The sequence below is a fragment of the Peromyscus leucopus genome, chromosome 1 (assembly GCF_004664715.2).
Source record: "Peromyscus leucopus breed LL Stock chromosome 1, UCI_PerLeu_2.1, whole genome shotgun sequence".
In the NCBI taxonomy this organism is placed as follows: Eukaryota; Metazoa; Chordata; class Mammalia; order Rodentia; family Cricetidae; genus Peromyscus; species Peromyscus leucopus.
Genome location: NC_051063.1, coordinates 122,976,315 through 122,993,921, shown reverse-complemented (window position 1 = coordinate 122,993,921; position 17,607 = coordinate 122,976,315). Strand labels below are relative to the sequence as shown.

Here is a 17,607-nt window from a genome sequence, read left to right as displayed (position 1 = left end):
AGCAGAACGGTTCCAGGGGGAGTAGAGAGCACATCTAACATCCTAAGCAAGTTTTAGAAAATACTTTAATGATCCTTTCTGAAGCCTCCTCTGCCCCACTCAGGAGGGCCCAAGGTCACATTAATCCGTGGTTAAGTCCATGTCCATTGACATCTAGGAGGGAAGGGAGAAGTAACAGGTTGAGTTAGGGTCTGGTGTAATCACCAGGTCTCAGGGACTTGGTGACTCTTAGACCTTAGCGCTCAAGACCCAAGGGAGGGAGGAAGGGAAAGAAGGAAGAAAAGAAGGTAGTAGGTCTGGGTGGAGAGAAAGCCCTAGACTATGCTGATGTATGGGTTATGTCTCTTTGGGCTAGAGTTTGGGGTATGGGGTTGAGTGGTTGGAAACTCCTGGCAAAGCTTGGAGAATGGAACAGTTGCCAAGGGCTGTCTTCATGGGTAGAACCTAGGATCCCCAAGTCTCTGGAATCAGAATTAGTGGCCTCATTGGAAATGGGTGGAACTCAGAAAGGTGGACTTTGGGTCCCTAGAAAGTGGAGGGCTCTAGTAGGCAGGATCTTGGCAAACGAGGCTCTGGTAGGTCTTGCCCCCCATTCCCTCTGCCTTCTGAACTGTTAGATTACACTCCTAAAGCTAGCCACCAAGGTCGATTCCCTTATTTGGCCACTTCCTCCTCCTCAGGCTGACCACCAAGGTCCAGCTGTCAAAGTATTGAAGTCCAGCAATCAAAAGCCCCTTTAGTCTATACTAATAAACACGCCCAACCAAAACATACCACCTCATTGACACCAGGGTTACCCTTTTCCCTTTATAAACTGCTTTTTGCCTATGGGCTACATCTGCCTCCACTTTCTCCAAAGGCGGTCCTTTGTTCCTCTAGGGAAAACCTGTCTTCCCCTTCTCCATTGCCCCTTTTCTCCCCTCTCCCTTGTCTCCTATCCTCTGCCTTTGTCCCTTTGGGGCAAAGAATTCTCCTGTGGGCTGAGAACTTGGTCTTGGTGTGTCTTCCAGAAAGACATTCTACTGAAGGAAGAATGATGGGTTTGGCCCAGCACCTGGGTAGGAGATTGGTAGTAATCAGTGAATATGTCTGGCCAGGATGTAAGGACTGGGGCTTGAGGCCCGCCTGGCAAGGGCTCAAAGGGCTTCATAGTGTGTGACTTCAACAAACAGGCACGCCAATTTGTTTCTGGGGACTTTAGAACTGCCAGAGTAAAGACCTTAGAGGGACCTGGTCTGAGTGTAGTAGGGGAGGGGAACGTCTGAATTTTGCTGGAGCAGGTTGATTGGTAGCATTTCTTAGCAAACTCAGGGGCTGAGGTGGGGATATGTACGGCTGGAGGAGAGGTGCTTACTGAGTCCACGCCCAACAGGTTCAGTGCAAAGTGCACGCAGTTGCTGCTAGTGGGATTATAGAGAGGAGGATCGCTGTTCATCGCTTCTTGCACGCGGCGCTCCAGCACCTTGGGGTCAATGCCACCGCGTCTGCGAAGCACACGCCAGAGCTTTCGGGAGCGCTGCAGCGCGCGGTGACCCTGTTTGCACACCACACCTTCGCAGTAACCCAGCAGGGTTTGTAGTCCACCACTGCCAGAGGTCCTACCTGCAGGGGTAGCAGACCCAGTGCAAATCAGAAGTAGCATTTCCTCAAACCCAAGTCCCACACCCGGGCTGCCCCTCCCCCCCTCAGAGACCTACCCTTTCATCCCGGAGCAGCCCTCTCGTGGCTGGTGCACTATGTTTTCACTCACCCTCAAAGTGTATGATCTCTCCGTGGCCACAGTAAACACCCACGTGGGCCCCGAACCACTGTGCCCTAGGAGACTGCAACTTGAACAGGAAGAGGTCTCCAGGCTGAGGCTCGCCTTTGTCTAACTCCACCTCCTGGAAGTGCTGACCCATGAACGCCTCAGAGAAGAAGAACTTAATGGTGCTGGATGCCCTTTCTATGGTCTAAGAGGAGAAACGTGGAGACTGCAGGGTAGTACATGCACGGGTGTAGCTGGGTCATTCTGCTTATCACACACAGTAGACCTGGCTTGGGGTAGGGCCCTGGGCAGAAGGTCTTCACTGCTTCACACCTGCCTCCCTGTCCTTAAGGGGTTCCAGAGGCCTGAAACCCACAGATAGACCCTGCCCTGAGCCACCCTTAAGGACCCCATAATATCCAGCAATTGGGATTCCCTCACCACCCACAGTTATCCACTTATTCCCAAATCCTCCCACTCCTTTCTCCTTTCTCTCTCTCTCCCAGCTCCTGGATCTCGTTCCTCATCCGTCTTCCATCTTGTCATTCCTATAAGCAACACTGGGTTCTGGGTGTCAGCAGGTACCTTGGTTGAGATGTAGGCCTGAAGAAACAGGAAGATGTCAGTGAAATCTGGACCATGGTAGATACCTTACAAATCCAATAACCTCAGTAGCAAATGTGCATTCTTTCACTCCCTGCTACAATTCTCAAGATAGGTATAGTATCCTTATTTTCAGGAGGAATTGAGGAACGTCAAATCTTGCTACAGACACACAGCTAATCTGTGTCCACAAGACCATCCTGTGTCCCAAACACCATGGCATGTTTTTGGTTTTTTTATAGAAGGAACTGAGAGATCTAGTTTAGTTTCTCATCTTTACTGCAAACAGAGGGCTCTGGAAACTTGGAAGGATGGTTTCACTGCCCTGGTTAAACCTGAGCTTTGGTTTCAAGAGAGAGAGAGGGTAGGTGGGGGACTATTGAGGGACTACTAAAGGACCTGGGAGCAGCAAGTGACCCCTCAGCCCAGGACTCTGGGCATCTTTGTGTCCTTGTGCCCTTTGGTCAGGGGTCATACCCGCTACCACCCACCCAACAGGGAGAGCGCCTTACTCCTGGCTTTCCCTCTCACCCCACTGGGTCAAGCAGAAGTCACAGCTACAGAAGACAGTGGACTGTCCTGGCCCCTGTGGAAACAGCTGCCACCCTGCCTGGGGAGGGGACGAGATGAGCCAAGGACTTCTGTTCCATTTACCTCGCATATGAAGCTCATCTAGGGAGAGAAAACAGTCATTACCACCGGCTGCTTCCCGTGTCCGCCATGTTCCGGCTGCTCATGTGCTGTGTCTGAGTCTGCACTAGATGCTGATGACAGGTTGAGAGACCTATGTCACCTCTCCATATGGGACATCAAAAAGTCCCTTCTCTCTCTACCTCAACTTCCTCATCTGTAAAGTGGGGACAGGAAGGTTGGCAAGCTGGGCATCACCTGACCATTGGGAAGCACTGAGAGGTCTTTGTGATCTGTACAAGGCCAGAGGGCAGGGTTTGTTTATCTAAGGTCTAGTTGGCTCCTGAACTGGCACATTAGCCTGAGCATGCACATTTGGCCACAAAGGGAGGGCTGAGAAGAATACCTCTTTCTCAGCTCAGAGGAGAAGAACAATGTGTCCCAAAGGCTGGTGGCCTCCCTGTGACCCCTGCCTCACAGATCAAAAGGAATCACTCAACTGGAAAGCCTAGACTCTGCCTCAATTTTCCCACTGGGTCAGAGAGGCACTCTGGCTGCCATCGGCCGGGGCTTTGCTCCTTCAAACGGAGTTCCAGGTCAGGTCCATGGCTGGTGTTCCACCCATAATGAAAAATAATACTCATTGCCAAAAGGTATGTGAGGGCCCCAGTTAGCCCTAACAACAACGGCATGTACAGCCCACTGTCATTGTCATTTGGAAAAACGGAGCTTGGGGAGGTTGTTAAGGTTACATCTAAAAAGTGGTAGAACCAGTGTTCCAACTGAGGTGATCTGACTTAACCAGGGTATAGGACTGCCTCTGGAATGCTGGGACCTTTTGCATTGTATATGGAACCCCACCACCAAGAAGTATTGACCCCCGTTTTCTTCCTGACTAGAGAAGCAGCTACCCTTGCATTTAACATTCATTCATTTAGTTATATTAAAAGGAGGAAGAGCAACATCCTGGAACCATCAGAGCCTGGGAGACAAGTTCCCCAATTCCACGGCCCAGGGCCTGACAACACTGCCCACCATGTTGGGGATCCTGGCTGGGAGGCTGTGCCCTTCCCTCTCTGGCTATCAGAAACAGATCAGTAGCAGGGCATCCCTGTGACTGGCTTTGGGGTCACTGCTCCCAGCCAGGTACCCACAGCTAAAACAAAGTCAGAGTGGCAGCCCACCTCTTCTGACCATCCTTCCCTTTCCAGACCCTCTGGTCGCTGGGATCCCACCCGAATCTGAGCCCATAATGTGAGCCACTTACCTTGTAGTCACCACACTTCACTCCTTGTGAGATGTGTGTCTTCTGTGACCAGAGCAAAGAGGACAAGTTGGCCATGGATCTGGCAGATAAAGGGACTAACCAGGAAGTTCTGGGGACAGATTCTGAGCACCAGTGTCCTAGCCAATCTGAATGAGGCAGCAGCACCTCTGCTATGACCCTGGGCCAGGCAAGAAGCCAGAGCCTGAGGGCTGGGGTCCAGGTAGGCAAATGGTGCCTCCTTCCTCCCTCCCTCCTTTCCACATCTGATATCAGACATCCTGTGAGGCCTTCTCCTCAGCACCATTTCCTCACTCTTCAGTGGCCTCAGGGTACTCAACTCTTTGTCTCCACCCTGCCTTGGTCAGAGAACAAGAGCTAGCCTTCAATCCCCATGAATTTGTTGAGGTTTGCTCTATGGCCTGTTCTAGTGAACATGCTTTGCATCCTTACAAGTGTAGTTTTGCAGGTTTGGGTGTAGTGTTCTGTAAGCAAACGCTAGGTTAAGGTGGTTGACAATATTGTTCATCACCTCTGACTATATTAACTTTATTTTCTATACTGTTTTCTGTCAGTTAAGAGGGATGGTAAGATTTCCTGCTATGTACAGGAGCAGAATTGTCTCCCTTTCATTGTCTTATACTTTGCTCTGTGGAGTGAGAAACTCTTATTACATGTAGAAACACTTTGCTACATCTTTGGATGAACTGACATTTATCATTATGAATGTCCCCCTGTACCTCTGCTAATGCTTGAGTTGAAGTCATTACCTAACGCTATGCTTGCTAATTGCCTCTGGGTCTTTAACCACTCATCTGCTTTCCTTTTCCCATTGACCTGTTATCTGTTTGTGTCTTTACATTTATTTTTGATTTTGAGATGGGAGTCTCACTTGTTGCTCAGGCTGGTCTCAACCATAGGCTCCAGGGACCTTCTCATCTCAGCCTGGTGAGTATCAGTGACCTTGGATGCATACAATGTGCCTGGCTCTACGTCACTGTACTTAAAATACATACATCATAGAATATAATTGGGTCTTCCTTTTCACTCCGTAGATATTTAATGTGGTAATTGATGTGGTTATCATATCATCTTCGGTCTACCATTATTTACCTGTTTTTCCTTCTTTCTGTGTGTCTCTGTCTCTCTGTCTCTGTCTGTCTCTGTGTGTCTCTCTCTGTTTCTCTGTCTCTCTCTCTCTCTCTCTCTGTGTGTGTGTGTGTGTGTGTGTGTGTGTGTGTGTGTTCTTTTGTTCTCCCTTTTTGTCTCCTTTTGGAATATTTAAATTTTTTAGTAATTCATGTTAAGATGGCTGAAGTAGGAGGATTTGGAAGTTCGAGAGCAGCCTGGTTTACATAACCTGTGTCATATAGTTATCTATTTTAGTTTTCTGCTGGCATTAACTCCAGTTCTTTGTCTTATATACTAAGTCTCTTTAGAGATTATAATACAACTAGTTTTCAGGCTGGCCAGTTGACTTAATTGGTTAGAGCATGGTGCTGTTAATAACCACTTTACACAAACTACTTAATTATTGAGCTCACAACTGCACATCCAATGTAGAAACCATTGGTAGTGTAGGTCTGGTACCGCCATCCCTATGCTCTTTATATTGTTATGTCTGTCATATATACACTATACACCCCACAGGACAATTTCGTAAATTTTGATTTAAACTGGTGTGTATTTTAAGAGAGAATAAAGATGCCCCTTTTAGTTATACTCATGAAGATCTAAGTGTTTCTCTAATACTATTTCCCTTTACACAGATGAAATTCCTCAGCATTTCTTGTGCGGCAGCCACTGTGAACCCTCTTAGTTTTATTTGAAAACAACATCTTTGATTTTATTCATCCTATTGGACACAGAAGTGTAGTGGGCTGGCTCATGGTGCCACTGCCTCCATCATCCTGACAGGAAACGTCTTTCATTATTATTTCCTACTGGCTACCTTATACTGTAAACTCTTATCTTCAGATTTTTAAGTTGGTCAGGTGACAGTTTCCCAGGAAAAGCTTCTTCCATTTTTCTGTTAAAAAGTCTGTTTCAAGCCGGGCGGTGATGGCGCACGCCTTTAATCCCAGCACTCAGGAGGCAGAGGCAGGCAGATCTTTGTGAGTTCGAGGCCAGCCTGGGCTACCAAGTGAGTTCCAGGAAAGGTGCAAAGCTACACAGAGAAACCCTGTCTCGAAAAACCAAAAAAAAAAAAAAAAAAGTCTGTTTCAGATGTGCAGATGGAAAAGTGTGAATGATGTGGCCACATGATCGGGTTTCTGACCAATTTCTGAATGTCTGAGATTATGTGTTCTGTGTGCTTGAAAACAACAACAACAACAACAACAACAACCATGTGACCTCATGGCAGGTGCCAACTTGACAAAGCTCAAAGACAAACAGGTCATATGACTTCATAGTCATCTTTCTTAAGGGTGATCAAAAGGGCAGTCACCATCTTGCCTAAGGTTTACTAAAGGTAAAGACCTCTCTGTTTATTTTATTGGATAGATTCCTGTCCTGTCCTAAAAACTAGGTTTATAAAAGATAGGATTTAAAACAGTACTGGTTTTGATAATTGGTTTTAGAAGTACTAAATTGTTTATAATGTTAAAACTTGGTTTTGCCTTATTATAACTTAGAGACTGAGATATTCCTGTTTTATGTTTCCTAAAAAGTTTTATAAAGGGTCTCTCCTTATCTAAGGTCTATTCAGGGTAACAATGACCAAATTTAAGAATATATGCCTAATTTTCTCACTTTTACTAACAATAGTAAGCTGTAACTAATTTGGAAAACTGTATGTCCAGATTTAACATATATGCTTTCAAAGTTAAGCCTAAATACGATTTGATGTTGTTTCCCGACCTCATTGTGATGCAGACTGCCACGTGACTGGCAGCCATCTTTTACTAAGGTTTATTAAGGTTAAAGTCCTCTCTGTTTATTTTATCTCCTTCTATATTTGATTCAACTCTGGTTTATAATATACTCTATATGACAATAAAAATTAGAAAGATCTGTTCAGATTAACAAAACCTAACAGGTATTTATACCTATGTCTTTGCCAAGTGTTCACCACCAAGCTTCTAGAGAATTTAAATAAATGGTGGTATACTTTTTGTTTGTTTGTTTTGTTTGTTTGGTCTTTTGAGACAGGGTTTCTCTGTGTAGCTTTGGAGCCTGTCCTAGATCTCACTCTGTAGACCAGGCTGACCTCGAACTGACAGATCTACCTGCCTCTACCTCCCAAGTGCTGACATTAAAGGCCTGTGCCACCGCCTGGCTTGACAGATGGCATAAGTTTGATAAATAAGATATTAGATAAACAAGATATACATTCTATAATAAAATTTCTGGTCCCCCGAGAGGGTCCTTTTCTCAGAGTTGGGCCACAACCCAACTCACAAGTCCCCTTTTCTCCTGGTCCCACTTGGCCCTGGGATCCTTCCCCGTCACTGTTCCTTGCCTTCTCAGGGGACAGCCTTACCAGTTTGATACAAACTTGTCCTGTTTTTAACCATGTAATGGTTATTTTGGTTTCTTTATTCAAAATCCTGTTTTTAAGGCTAAACCTGACAGAAATGGAATGCAAGTCCTAGTCTAATGAAAGCTGCTAACATTGAAGACTGTAAGGGAACGTAAGTTGATAGTGACTCATTCATATCTAATAGACAGTCCTCAGATGCTCAGAAATCTGCAGACTATGGCATTTAAAATTTTGAATTAAAAAGCTTTTCATAGCCGGGCGGTGGTGGCACACACCTTTAATCCCAGCACTCGGGAGGCAGAGCCAGGTGGATCTCTGTGAGTTCGAGGCCAGCCTGGGCTACCAAGTGAGTTCCAGGAAAGGCGCAAAGCTACACAGAGAAACCCTGTCTCGAAAAACCAAAAAAAAGCTTTTCAGCTTTTCATGATAGAGAGACATGCCAGATTCTGGCAGCACCCCTATCTCCTCCAAAGAAGATGGATGAGCACCGAAGAGCTTCCATCCGAACTTGCTCCAAGAGTGGCAATGCTAGCCACTGAACAAAACTGCCTTTTGCCTCGACTGCTGCCAGAGCCTTCTTCAAACCATGGACAACAGCACTCTGGGGAATCCATTGCCTCACTTTTACCTACACAAGGTAGGCTGGTCCTCCCCACAAATTCCTACCACACAGCTGTTGGATCTTCTGAGGCCTGGCAGGCCTAGACCTGGCAGCCGAATTCTGATGTTTTTTCCCTGAGACCTCTGAACTCAACAACCATAGAGGACCCTGGGGTGGCTGTCTAGGTAGCCAGCAAGTAAGTCTCTGTCACTTTCAATCTCTAACTCAGGTACAATTTATCCTTCTCAGATCTCTGATGCTGTTTGATGACCAGGCTTTGTCAGTTCAACGGCAGCAACCAAGGCTTCAGCTGCCTTCTCAGTTCTCTGTGTAAAACCCACAGGCCTCACTCTCTTAGAGCTGATACTAAGTCTAGACACAGTGCACCTTGCTACCAGACTCAAAAGAGAGATGAACTCACCTGTATCTCCTCTTAAATTGAATAAAAAGATGGTCCTCTAAGGTTTGTTTATGTAAATATAGGAAAGCTGTCTCTCTCCTGCTCATTTACTTGTCCTTCTCAGATCTGATGATATTTGATGGCCAGGGTATTGGTAGATTTGCCAGTTAGTGGCTCTCCCCCACACATTAGAGAGGGTATGGAAGCCTCCCAGCCCTTTGCGATGACACCAAGATAGAAACCTGTTCCAGCTGTTTTACAGACACCTGCAGGTTCCTGCACAGGTCCACCCCTTGTGCCAGCTTCGTGCCAAGGCTGATCCACAGGGCATCCTCCAGATATGCCAGCCCCTGTACCATCTTTGAGGATGCAAATATTGGCAGGTTAACTCCACCCACATGCCCACTCATAAAAACTCCATTATCTCTTAACTTGTTGACATTGTTACAGGATGGATGGGGCATTTCCCACTTCCAGAGAAACAGTAGATGTGATGGCTCAGGTACTCCTGGAACACACCATCCCTCATTTGGCATGCCATTCCCCCAAGCTCCTGGGATTTCACTGCTAGTACCACCTCTCCAGGTTCAAGTGGGCACCTACCAGCATCTGGAGCCTGGTTTTCCAAGATGTCCTAATGAAGAGAATATCTGCTCTTGTGTCTCACTCACTCACCCTTGCCTCTTCTGTACAACCAGAGCACTTCTCCATCCCATTCTTTCTGACGGTTATCACTCTTCCTGTGGCTATCTCTGCTCATGGGACCCATGATAACAATCTATTTTTTTTTTCTCCTAGCAACCTGCCTTCTCAGCTCCCTCAAGGAACAGATGCCTGAGGTCTCCAAGATGACAGCTAACTGAATGGTCCTTTTGTGCCCAGGTCGCAATATCCCCAAGCAAGACCATCACAGAGCCAATATTCGATGCACACAGAGGTTTGTTAATAACAAAGCAAGCCATCTTCCCATGAGTTCAACTTCGGGTCAGTTCTAAAACTGATGGTCAGCAAATACCTTTGGGGGGAGCATCTCTCAAGATGGCTACTGATTTTTCCCTTCCAGTCCTTCACTCACACCTCTTGCTGTGCACGACCCTGACTTCCAACATCCCCCAAAGATGACCCCAAAGAGGAAAAGTCAGGAGCCATGTCCACGACTACCAGAGTTACAAAGAGCTTTATTAGAAGGAAGGAGGGGATAGGAGGGAGGAGAGCCAGGCCTTGGGGGAGGGAGAGATGGCGGGAGCAGAGTGGAGCAGGGTACAGAGAGAGCAGGGAGGGAACAGAGAGAAAGAGTGGGGTCCACGTCCAGCTTTTTTAAGGCGCAGATTGCATGACCACACGTTGCGTATATAGTCACCAGCGCCTGCTGATGACGTAAGACGCAAGACCCTGAGGAGTGAGGGCAGGATCCTAACACTCATTGCTGCACCATCTCTGCGAATCCCCTCATAAAAAGAGGAGCCTCACCCACCTCTCTTCCTCTTCTCTTTCCATGAGGTCAAGTTCATGTCTGTGCCTCTGCTCCCTCTCTGTCTCTCTTTCTCTCCCTCTATCTCTCCTTCCCTCTTACCTTTTCCCTTCCCCCTAATAAAACTCTCCACATGAGCACTGTCTGCATGGCATCTCAGTCTCTTACCCACCATGGGGCACCTTGGCTCCAACCCACCAAGGTCTCTCGCCCACTGTTTTTAAAATACAACACACTTCCTAGCCTGGCTGTTGTAATTTCTAAAGCTGCCCAGGGATCTTGCATGTCCGCCTCATTCTTTCTTGGAATTTGGTTTTATTTTCTGTCTAAACATAATTGTTTTGAGAGAAACAATTTGAAGCTCCAATATTATTTCTTCACTCGTTTGTTGTTGAGGTTTTCAGCTGATTTTTTAACTTATTTTATTTAATTATTCTTATTTTATATACTATTTATTTAATTTTTTTTCTAAGATTTATTTATTTATTATGTATACAGAAGAGGGCACCAGATCTCATTACAGAAGGTTGTGAGCCACCATGTGGGTGCTGGGAATTGAACTCAGGACCTCTGGAAGAGCAGTGGGTGCTCTTAACCTCTGAGCCATCTCTCCAGCCCCTAATTTTTGTTTTTTGAGACAGCTTTTCTCTTTATAGTCCTGGCACTCTTGGAACTCATACTGTAGACCAGGCTGGCCTCAAACTCAGAGATCCACCTACTTCTGCCTTCCAAGTATGAGGATTCAAGGTGTGCACTACCATCGTCCAGCTTCAGCTGATTTTTAAAAATCTGACTAAGCTGCCGGGCAGTGGTGGCGCACGCCTTTAATCCCAGCACTCGGGAGGCAGAGCCAGGCGGATCTCTGTGAGTTCGAGGCCAGCCTGGGCTACCAAGTGAGTTCCAGGAAAGGCGCAAAGCTACACAGAGAAACCCTGTCTCGAAAAACCAAAAAAAAAAAAAAAAAAAAAAAAAAAAAAAAAATCTGACTAAGCTTTTCATTCCAAGACTTCTGTTTTTTGTTTGTTTGTTTTCAAAAATCTCTCCTTTACTAAATCTCTCATGCATAGTTTGAATTGTTTGCCTTAATCAATTCAACTGTTTATATGTAATTTCATAGGCACTAATTGAGCCTTTTTAAAAATGTATTTGAATTCTTTATCATTCACTTTGGTATCTCTGGAATCTGTTATTATAGGGTTATGAACTTTATGAGGTGTCGTATTACTTATTCTTTCATATTCGTTGTGTTTTTTTTTATTTTGAGGTATACATCTGTTGAAAGGATTGTCTTTTCCAAGCCCACAGGAAGGTCTTCTTAGTAAGTGGCCTCTCAATGATGTGTCTTGTGTCTAATAACTCTGTGACTTCTTTAGTTGTATGTGTATTATATTACAATCCACTGTCTCTGTGTGCCTTGCAAGACTAATGTCTTTCTGGCAGCATAAGTGGGTGTGGGGAGGCAGCAGAGCGTGAGTGCTGTTCCCTTAGTGGTCACAACAGAGTGGAGTTGGGGATTTCCACTGACACTGGATCCTGCCTCTAGGACTCAAAAGCAGTTCCGATACTGGCTGCTCAGAAGGGAGTGAATGGCTCAATGCCTTAAGTCTCTGATACTGGTGCAGTCTGCCAAGTGTCACGGAAACTGGTGAAGACCAGGATCTCAGATCCCCGTCTTGGGACTCACTCCTGTCCAGTCTTCTCATCAATGTGTGATCTGACAAGGCGTGGGTAGACTGCTGCTGAAGACCCTGGTAGCTGTGGTGTCTGTAGCAGGTGTGTTATCTTTCTCTGCTGTTACTCTAGGGGCAATGGATTGTCTAGGAGTAGGATGCCAGATGAGTATCATCCCAACCCCCCAACCCCTCCCTGTGCAGACTTGAAGCTAGACCATGCTGGGGGATTCATCTCAGGCACATGCTGTTTGGCATTCTGGTCAACAGTGGATCACATGTGCAAATGTAGCTGCATAGGCTTACAGGTCACAAAGTGACACCATAGTTACAATAGGTAACTTAAACTCACAGTGACAGAGTACCATGATGTCGCAATTCTCAGAAAATATCAGTCAGTAAGGTATGCATGACTGTAGTTAGTAAGATCAAGGTCATAAAACCCAAGTCTGCTTGATTTCAAAGTGTCTGCTTGTTAATGACTATCCTGCCACAGTTGGTTCAATGCACTGTACACAGGACACAGACTAAGTCTGTGACTCTTCTGTTCTCTCCTGCAGGAATCCTTACCTTGAATGCAAAGGAGGAACCAATTCACAGCCAGGATTTCAGAGAGGTAAGAAAAGTACTAGTCCTGGATGCATGATCTAAGAGGGCCAAACATCCCAGTAATCAAGATAAACATGCAGGCATGGCAGCTCGTATCTATAATCCCATCACTCAGGAAGCAGAAGCAGGATAATCACTACAAGTTTGAGGCCAGCCTCTCTACATCATGAATTTCAGGGTAGCCAGATTTACATTCTTGACTCAGTCTCAAAAATCAAAAAGAGAAACAGTATTTTCATACATTATTTAAAAAATTAAAATGATATAAAACAACCCATTATGTACAAAGTAATATAATTTTAAGTAAATGTCAGTGTTCTTCAGAGCTATACTGAGCAGAGCAAAAAAATATATGCCCCTGTCTTTTTTTTTTTTTTTTGGAGACAGAGTCTCATTATGTAGCTCTGGCCATCCTGGAATTAACTCTGTAGACCAAGCTGGCTTCAAACTCTCAGAGATTTGCCTGCCTCTGCCTCCCAGGTGCTGGGATTAAAGATGTTTTTGTCCCTGTCTTTTATGGAAGTAAACTTATCAGTATTTGCAAGATGTGTGTGTGTGTGTGTGTGTGTGTGTGTGTGTGTGTGTGTGTGTTCCCGTGTTTATGATGTGTGCATGTGCTCATGCCTGGGTGCTCATTTGGGAAGGTCAGAGGTTGTGGTCGGGTGTCTTCCGACATAACACTGTACAAGATCCACTTCTTATTTCATTTTCTGAGGAGATAATTTTGGTGTGTGATCATTTTGTTTCTGATCATGTGATGCCCCTCAACAGTTTCTATTTCAAATTGTAAATAAATGTCTATGTAAATAACACAGGCAAAATAGTGTGATCTGAGAAGAATCCTCGAGTGGTGGTCGTTCTTCCTTAAGACATGCATGTAAAAAACAGCAAAGAAGAACAACAATTGTCATAAGAATGAACACAAGAGCAAACACAAGCGGATTAATCCCAGCAATCAGCATACCTGGAGAACTTACCGACGTCACTGCTCCGTGTGTTGAATTCTGAATCCTCTTCGACCCCTCACCTGGTGTCCGAAGTGTCCTGGGTTTTGGCACCAGCTGCGGCGAGCTCCTCGGCCAGCGAGGAAGAACGACCACCACTCGAGGATTCTTCTCAGATCACACTTTATTGGAGCGCCTCTCGATTAAGGGAGAGCGGGAGGTGAGGGGCCCCGAGGACCAAAATGCAGCTGCTTATATAGGGAATCAGGCAAACGTGCCGTACTGTGATTGGGTCCCGCTGGAATGCAAGCATGGGGAGCCACGGGATAGGCTGAGGACATAAGGTCAATTACCATACTCGCGCATGCGCAGACCTTAGGACACGTAGTCCTAGGAGCATAGCCAAATATGGAGTTGTTTACAGCTGGGCTACCAGGAAGTCAGCGCCATCTTAGAATGGCGGCTCCCTACACTCCTTAGCTTATTCTTTGAGATAGGGTCATTTACTAAATTTGGAACTCACTGTTTTAGCTAGGCTGACTGGCTGGCAAGCCCCCCTCAGGACTCACCTCCTTTGCTGGGGTTACAGATATATGTCACCATGCTTGGCTTTTTACAAGGGTGTTGGGGATCTGGACTCAGGTCCTCATGTGAACACTGTATGTAACAAGCCATTTCCCTAGCCTTCACTTTGATTTTTTTAAAAATTTAACTTACTATGATTTGGGGTAGGGGAGGAGTTGGGGTTTTTGTTGTTGTTGTTGTTGTTGTTGTTGTTGTTGTTGTTTTGAAGGACTCATTTTGGCTTGTGGCTTAAGAAGGGATATGTCCATCATGGTGGTGAAGGCATGCTTGGTCACACTGGTCCATAGTCAGGAATCAGAGAAATGTATGCTAGTACTCAACTGGGCTGATGGCAGTCTTGGTTGTCAACTTGACTACATCTGCAATTAACTAAAATCCAAGTGTCTAGGTAGGACTGTGAGGAATTTTGTTTGTTTGTTTTTCCGAGACAGTTTCTGTGTAGTTTTGGAGCCTGTCCTGGATCTTGTTCTGTAGACCAGGCTGGCCTTGAACTCACAGAGATCTATCTGCCTGGCTCTACCTCCCGAGTGCTGGAATTAAAGGTGTGTGCTACCACTGCCCGGCTCAAAGGAACTTTTTTCTTAATTAAATCATGTGAAGTGGGAAGACCCACCTTTAATTTGGATCTTTTGAGGTGGGAAGATCCATCTTTAATCCGGGCCACACCTTCTGTGGCGGCCTATATAAAGGACAAGAGAGAAGGAAGCTTTGCTCTTTGCCTGACTGCTCTTGCTCTCCCTGGCAAGATTGCACCTTCACTACATTACAGCCTACTTCTTTGGGATTCCAGTGTCAACTGAAGACCAGCTGAGACAATCCCAGTGTAGACTGAAGACCAGCTGAGACAGTCCCAGTGTAGACTGAAGACCAGCTGAGACAATCCCAGTGTAGACTAAAGACCAGCTGAGACAATTCCAGTATAGACTGAAGACCAGCTGAGACAATCCCAGTGTAGACTAAAGACCAGCTGAGACAATCCCAGTGTAGACTGAAGACCAGCTGAGACATCCAACCTCACGGACTGGATTCTTGGACTTTCTATTGGTAGACAGAATGTATATGTTCATTCTATCACTTCTGCTCTGTGGCAGTTTGAATGTTATTGGCCTCCATAAGCTCATAGGGAGTGGTACTATTAGAGGTGTGGCTTCATTGGAGTGGGCGTGGCCTTGATGGAGGAAGTGTGTCACTGTGGGGGTGGGCTTTGAGGTCTCCTATGTTCAAGCCACACTCAGTGACACAGTTCACTTCCTGCTGCCTGTGGATTAAGATGTAGAACTCTCGGCTCCTTCTCCAGCACCATGTCTGCCTGCATGCCACCATGTTCCACCATGATAATGGACTAAACCTCTAAAACTGTGGCCCCCTCAATTACATGTTTTTCTTTATAAGAGTTGCCGTGGACAAGGTGTCTTGTCACAGCAACAGAAACCCTAAGACACGTCCCTCTAATACAGCTGGCTTATCCTTGTTCCCTTTTCCTCAGCCCTACACAAGGAATGATGCCATCCACATGCATGGTTTGTCTTCCCTATTCAGTTGACTATCTCTGGAAACACCCTCACAAACATCTACACATGTATCTTCTTTGCAGAATGTCCCAGTCCTAGCATCTCCAACATCCTGGGGTCTCCATTGCCACTTAGGCCTCACCTTCACAGCTTCATACAGTGGCCTCTTACAACCTCCTTGTAGGGAATCTGACCCTACCATACATTGCCCGGTCTTAGCAGCTTTGGGAACCTTGGCAGAAGCCTGCACCACCCCATGACTCTTGCATGTTGCACATCTTGCTAATCCAGCACCTTGAAGGTGACAAGTTCTGCTCCTAGCTCAAGATGTGTTCTGTCCTTTCTACCACAACTGCCATTGCTTCTGTTCACCTTAGAGGCTTGGCCTGGGAAACTCTCTTCCAAGCAGTATTTTAAATGTTGGTTCTTTGATAATTTCATGCATATATGTAATATGTTCAGCTCACTCTCATCACTCCACTCTCTTTCATGGGTCTTCTACCCTCCAAAACTTCCCCCACCTCCTGCTAACAAGTCCTCTTCCCATGTTTGTAGCCAGAAGTTTTCCTGTGTCCCGCAGCTGCTCGGTCCCAAGTAAACACACAGAGGCTTATATTATTTACATACTGTTTGGTCTATGGCTCAGGCTCCTGGCTAGCTAGCTCCTTCATCTGAAATTAACTCATTTCTATTCATCTATGTATTGTTACCTGGCATGGCATTACCGATCTGTTGGCATTTTGCTCCTTGGGCGGCAGGCTGGCGTCTGCTCTCACTCTGCTTCTTCTCCTTGTCTCTCTGCTTGGATTCCCTGCCTGGCTTTATTCTGCCTTGCCAAAGGCCATAGCAGCTTCTTTATTAACCAATGGTAGCAATGCATATTCACAGAGTACAGAAATACCACCCCACAGCACACGTTCATGTCTTTGTGTTTTGTTTTTGCTTTTGAAGAAGTTGTTTTTAAAGCAGAGAACCCCTTCATTGGCATTTTTTCAAGTTTTTTCCATTGGCATTTTTAATTCAGCCTCCAAACTCTTCCACCTTACTCCAGAGACCTGAAAACCATGAGGCCATATTTATTACAGCAGTGACCTAACTCCTGCATGCCAACTTCCTGTATTAGTTATTTTTCCACTGTTTTGACAATATACTGGCAGGAGCAGCTTAACGTGAGCAAAGATTCAGCTCAGGGTTGGTGGGAAAGCAATGGAGGGTGGCGAGATTGTGGCGACAGTCCAAGAGATGGGCCTGCTTTTTGTTTGATTGGCTTTGTGTTTGTTTGTCTTCATACTGTGCCTCGCTATGTAGACCAGGTTGGCTCCAAACTCATGTCTTACCTGCCTGGACGTACATGCATGGCCATAAACAGCCTTTTGGTTGCTGTTCAATTTTTTTTCCTTTAGCTGGTTCTGAGAAATTTGACTATGCTCTGACTTGACATTGGTATATTTTTCTTCATATTCCTTGTTGTCTATTAATCTTTCTTCTGTGGATTGATAGCCTTTATCCATTTGAGAAACTTTTGGGTCACTGTTTTTTGTCTTTTTTTTTTTCTTTTTCCCTCTGCTCCCTCCTCCTTTTTGAGACAGGGTGTTTCTCTGTAGCTCTGGCAGGCCTAGAGCCTGCCACATAGATGAAGCTAGACTTTAACCTGTGGCAATCCTCCTGCCTCTGCCCTTAAAGTGATGGAATTACAGGAATATGTCATTATACCTGAATACTAAATTTTCAAATGTTTTTTTTCTGTCCTGCCCTATCGTATGTCCTTCAAGGACAATAACGAGTATATAAAGTCCTATTGCATGTCCTTCTAGGACAATAACGAGTATATAAAGTCCTATTGCATGTCCTTCTAGGACAATAACGAGTATATAAAGTCCTATTGCATGTCCTTCTAGGACAATAACGAGTATATAAAGTCCTATTGCATGTCCTTCTAGGACAATAACGAGTATATAAAGTCCTATCGCATGTCCTTCTAGGACAATAACGAGTATATAAAGTCCTATTGCATGTCCTTCTAGGACAATAACGAGTATATAAAGTCCTATTGCATGTCCTTCTAGGACAATAATGAGTATATAAAGC

The 17,607-nt window shown here is 45.5% G+C and overlaps 1 protein-coding gene across 1 annotated transcript; it reads right to left on the bottom strand.

The window, feature by feature from the left end:
* Nucleotides 1–47: 47 nt before the first annotated feature.
* Nucleotides 48–4,813, bottom strand: LOC114696209. Its single transcript, XM_028873791.2, has 6 exons — nucleotides 4,248–4,813; nucleotides 3,005–3,022; nucleotides 2,333–2,350; nucleotides 1,751–1,952; nucleotides 1,355–1,602; nucleotides 48–153 (listed from the first exon to the last, which is right to left on the bottom strand). The coding sequence occupies exons 1-6, from the start codon at nucleotides 4,320–4,322 to the stop codon at nucleotides 121–123; spliced, it is 594 nt and encodes a 197-aa protein (XP_028729624.1). The 5' UTR covers nucleotides 4,323–4,813; the 3' UTR covers nucleotides 48–120.
* Nucleotides 4,814–17,607: the final 12,794 nt, after the last annotated feature.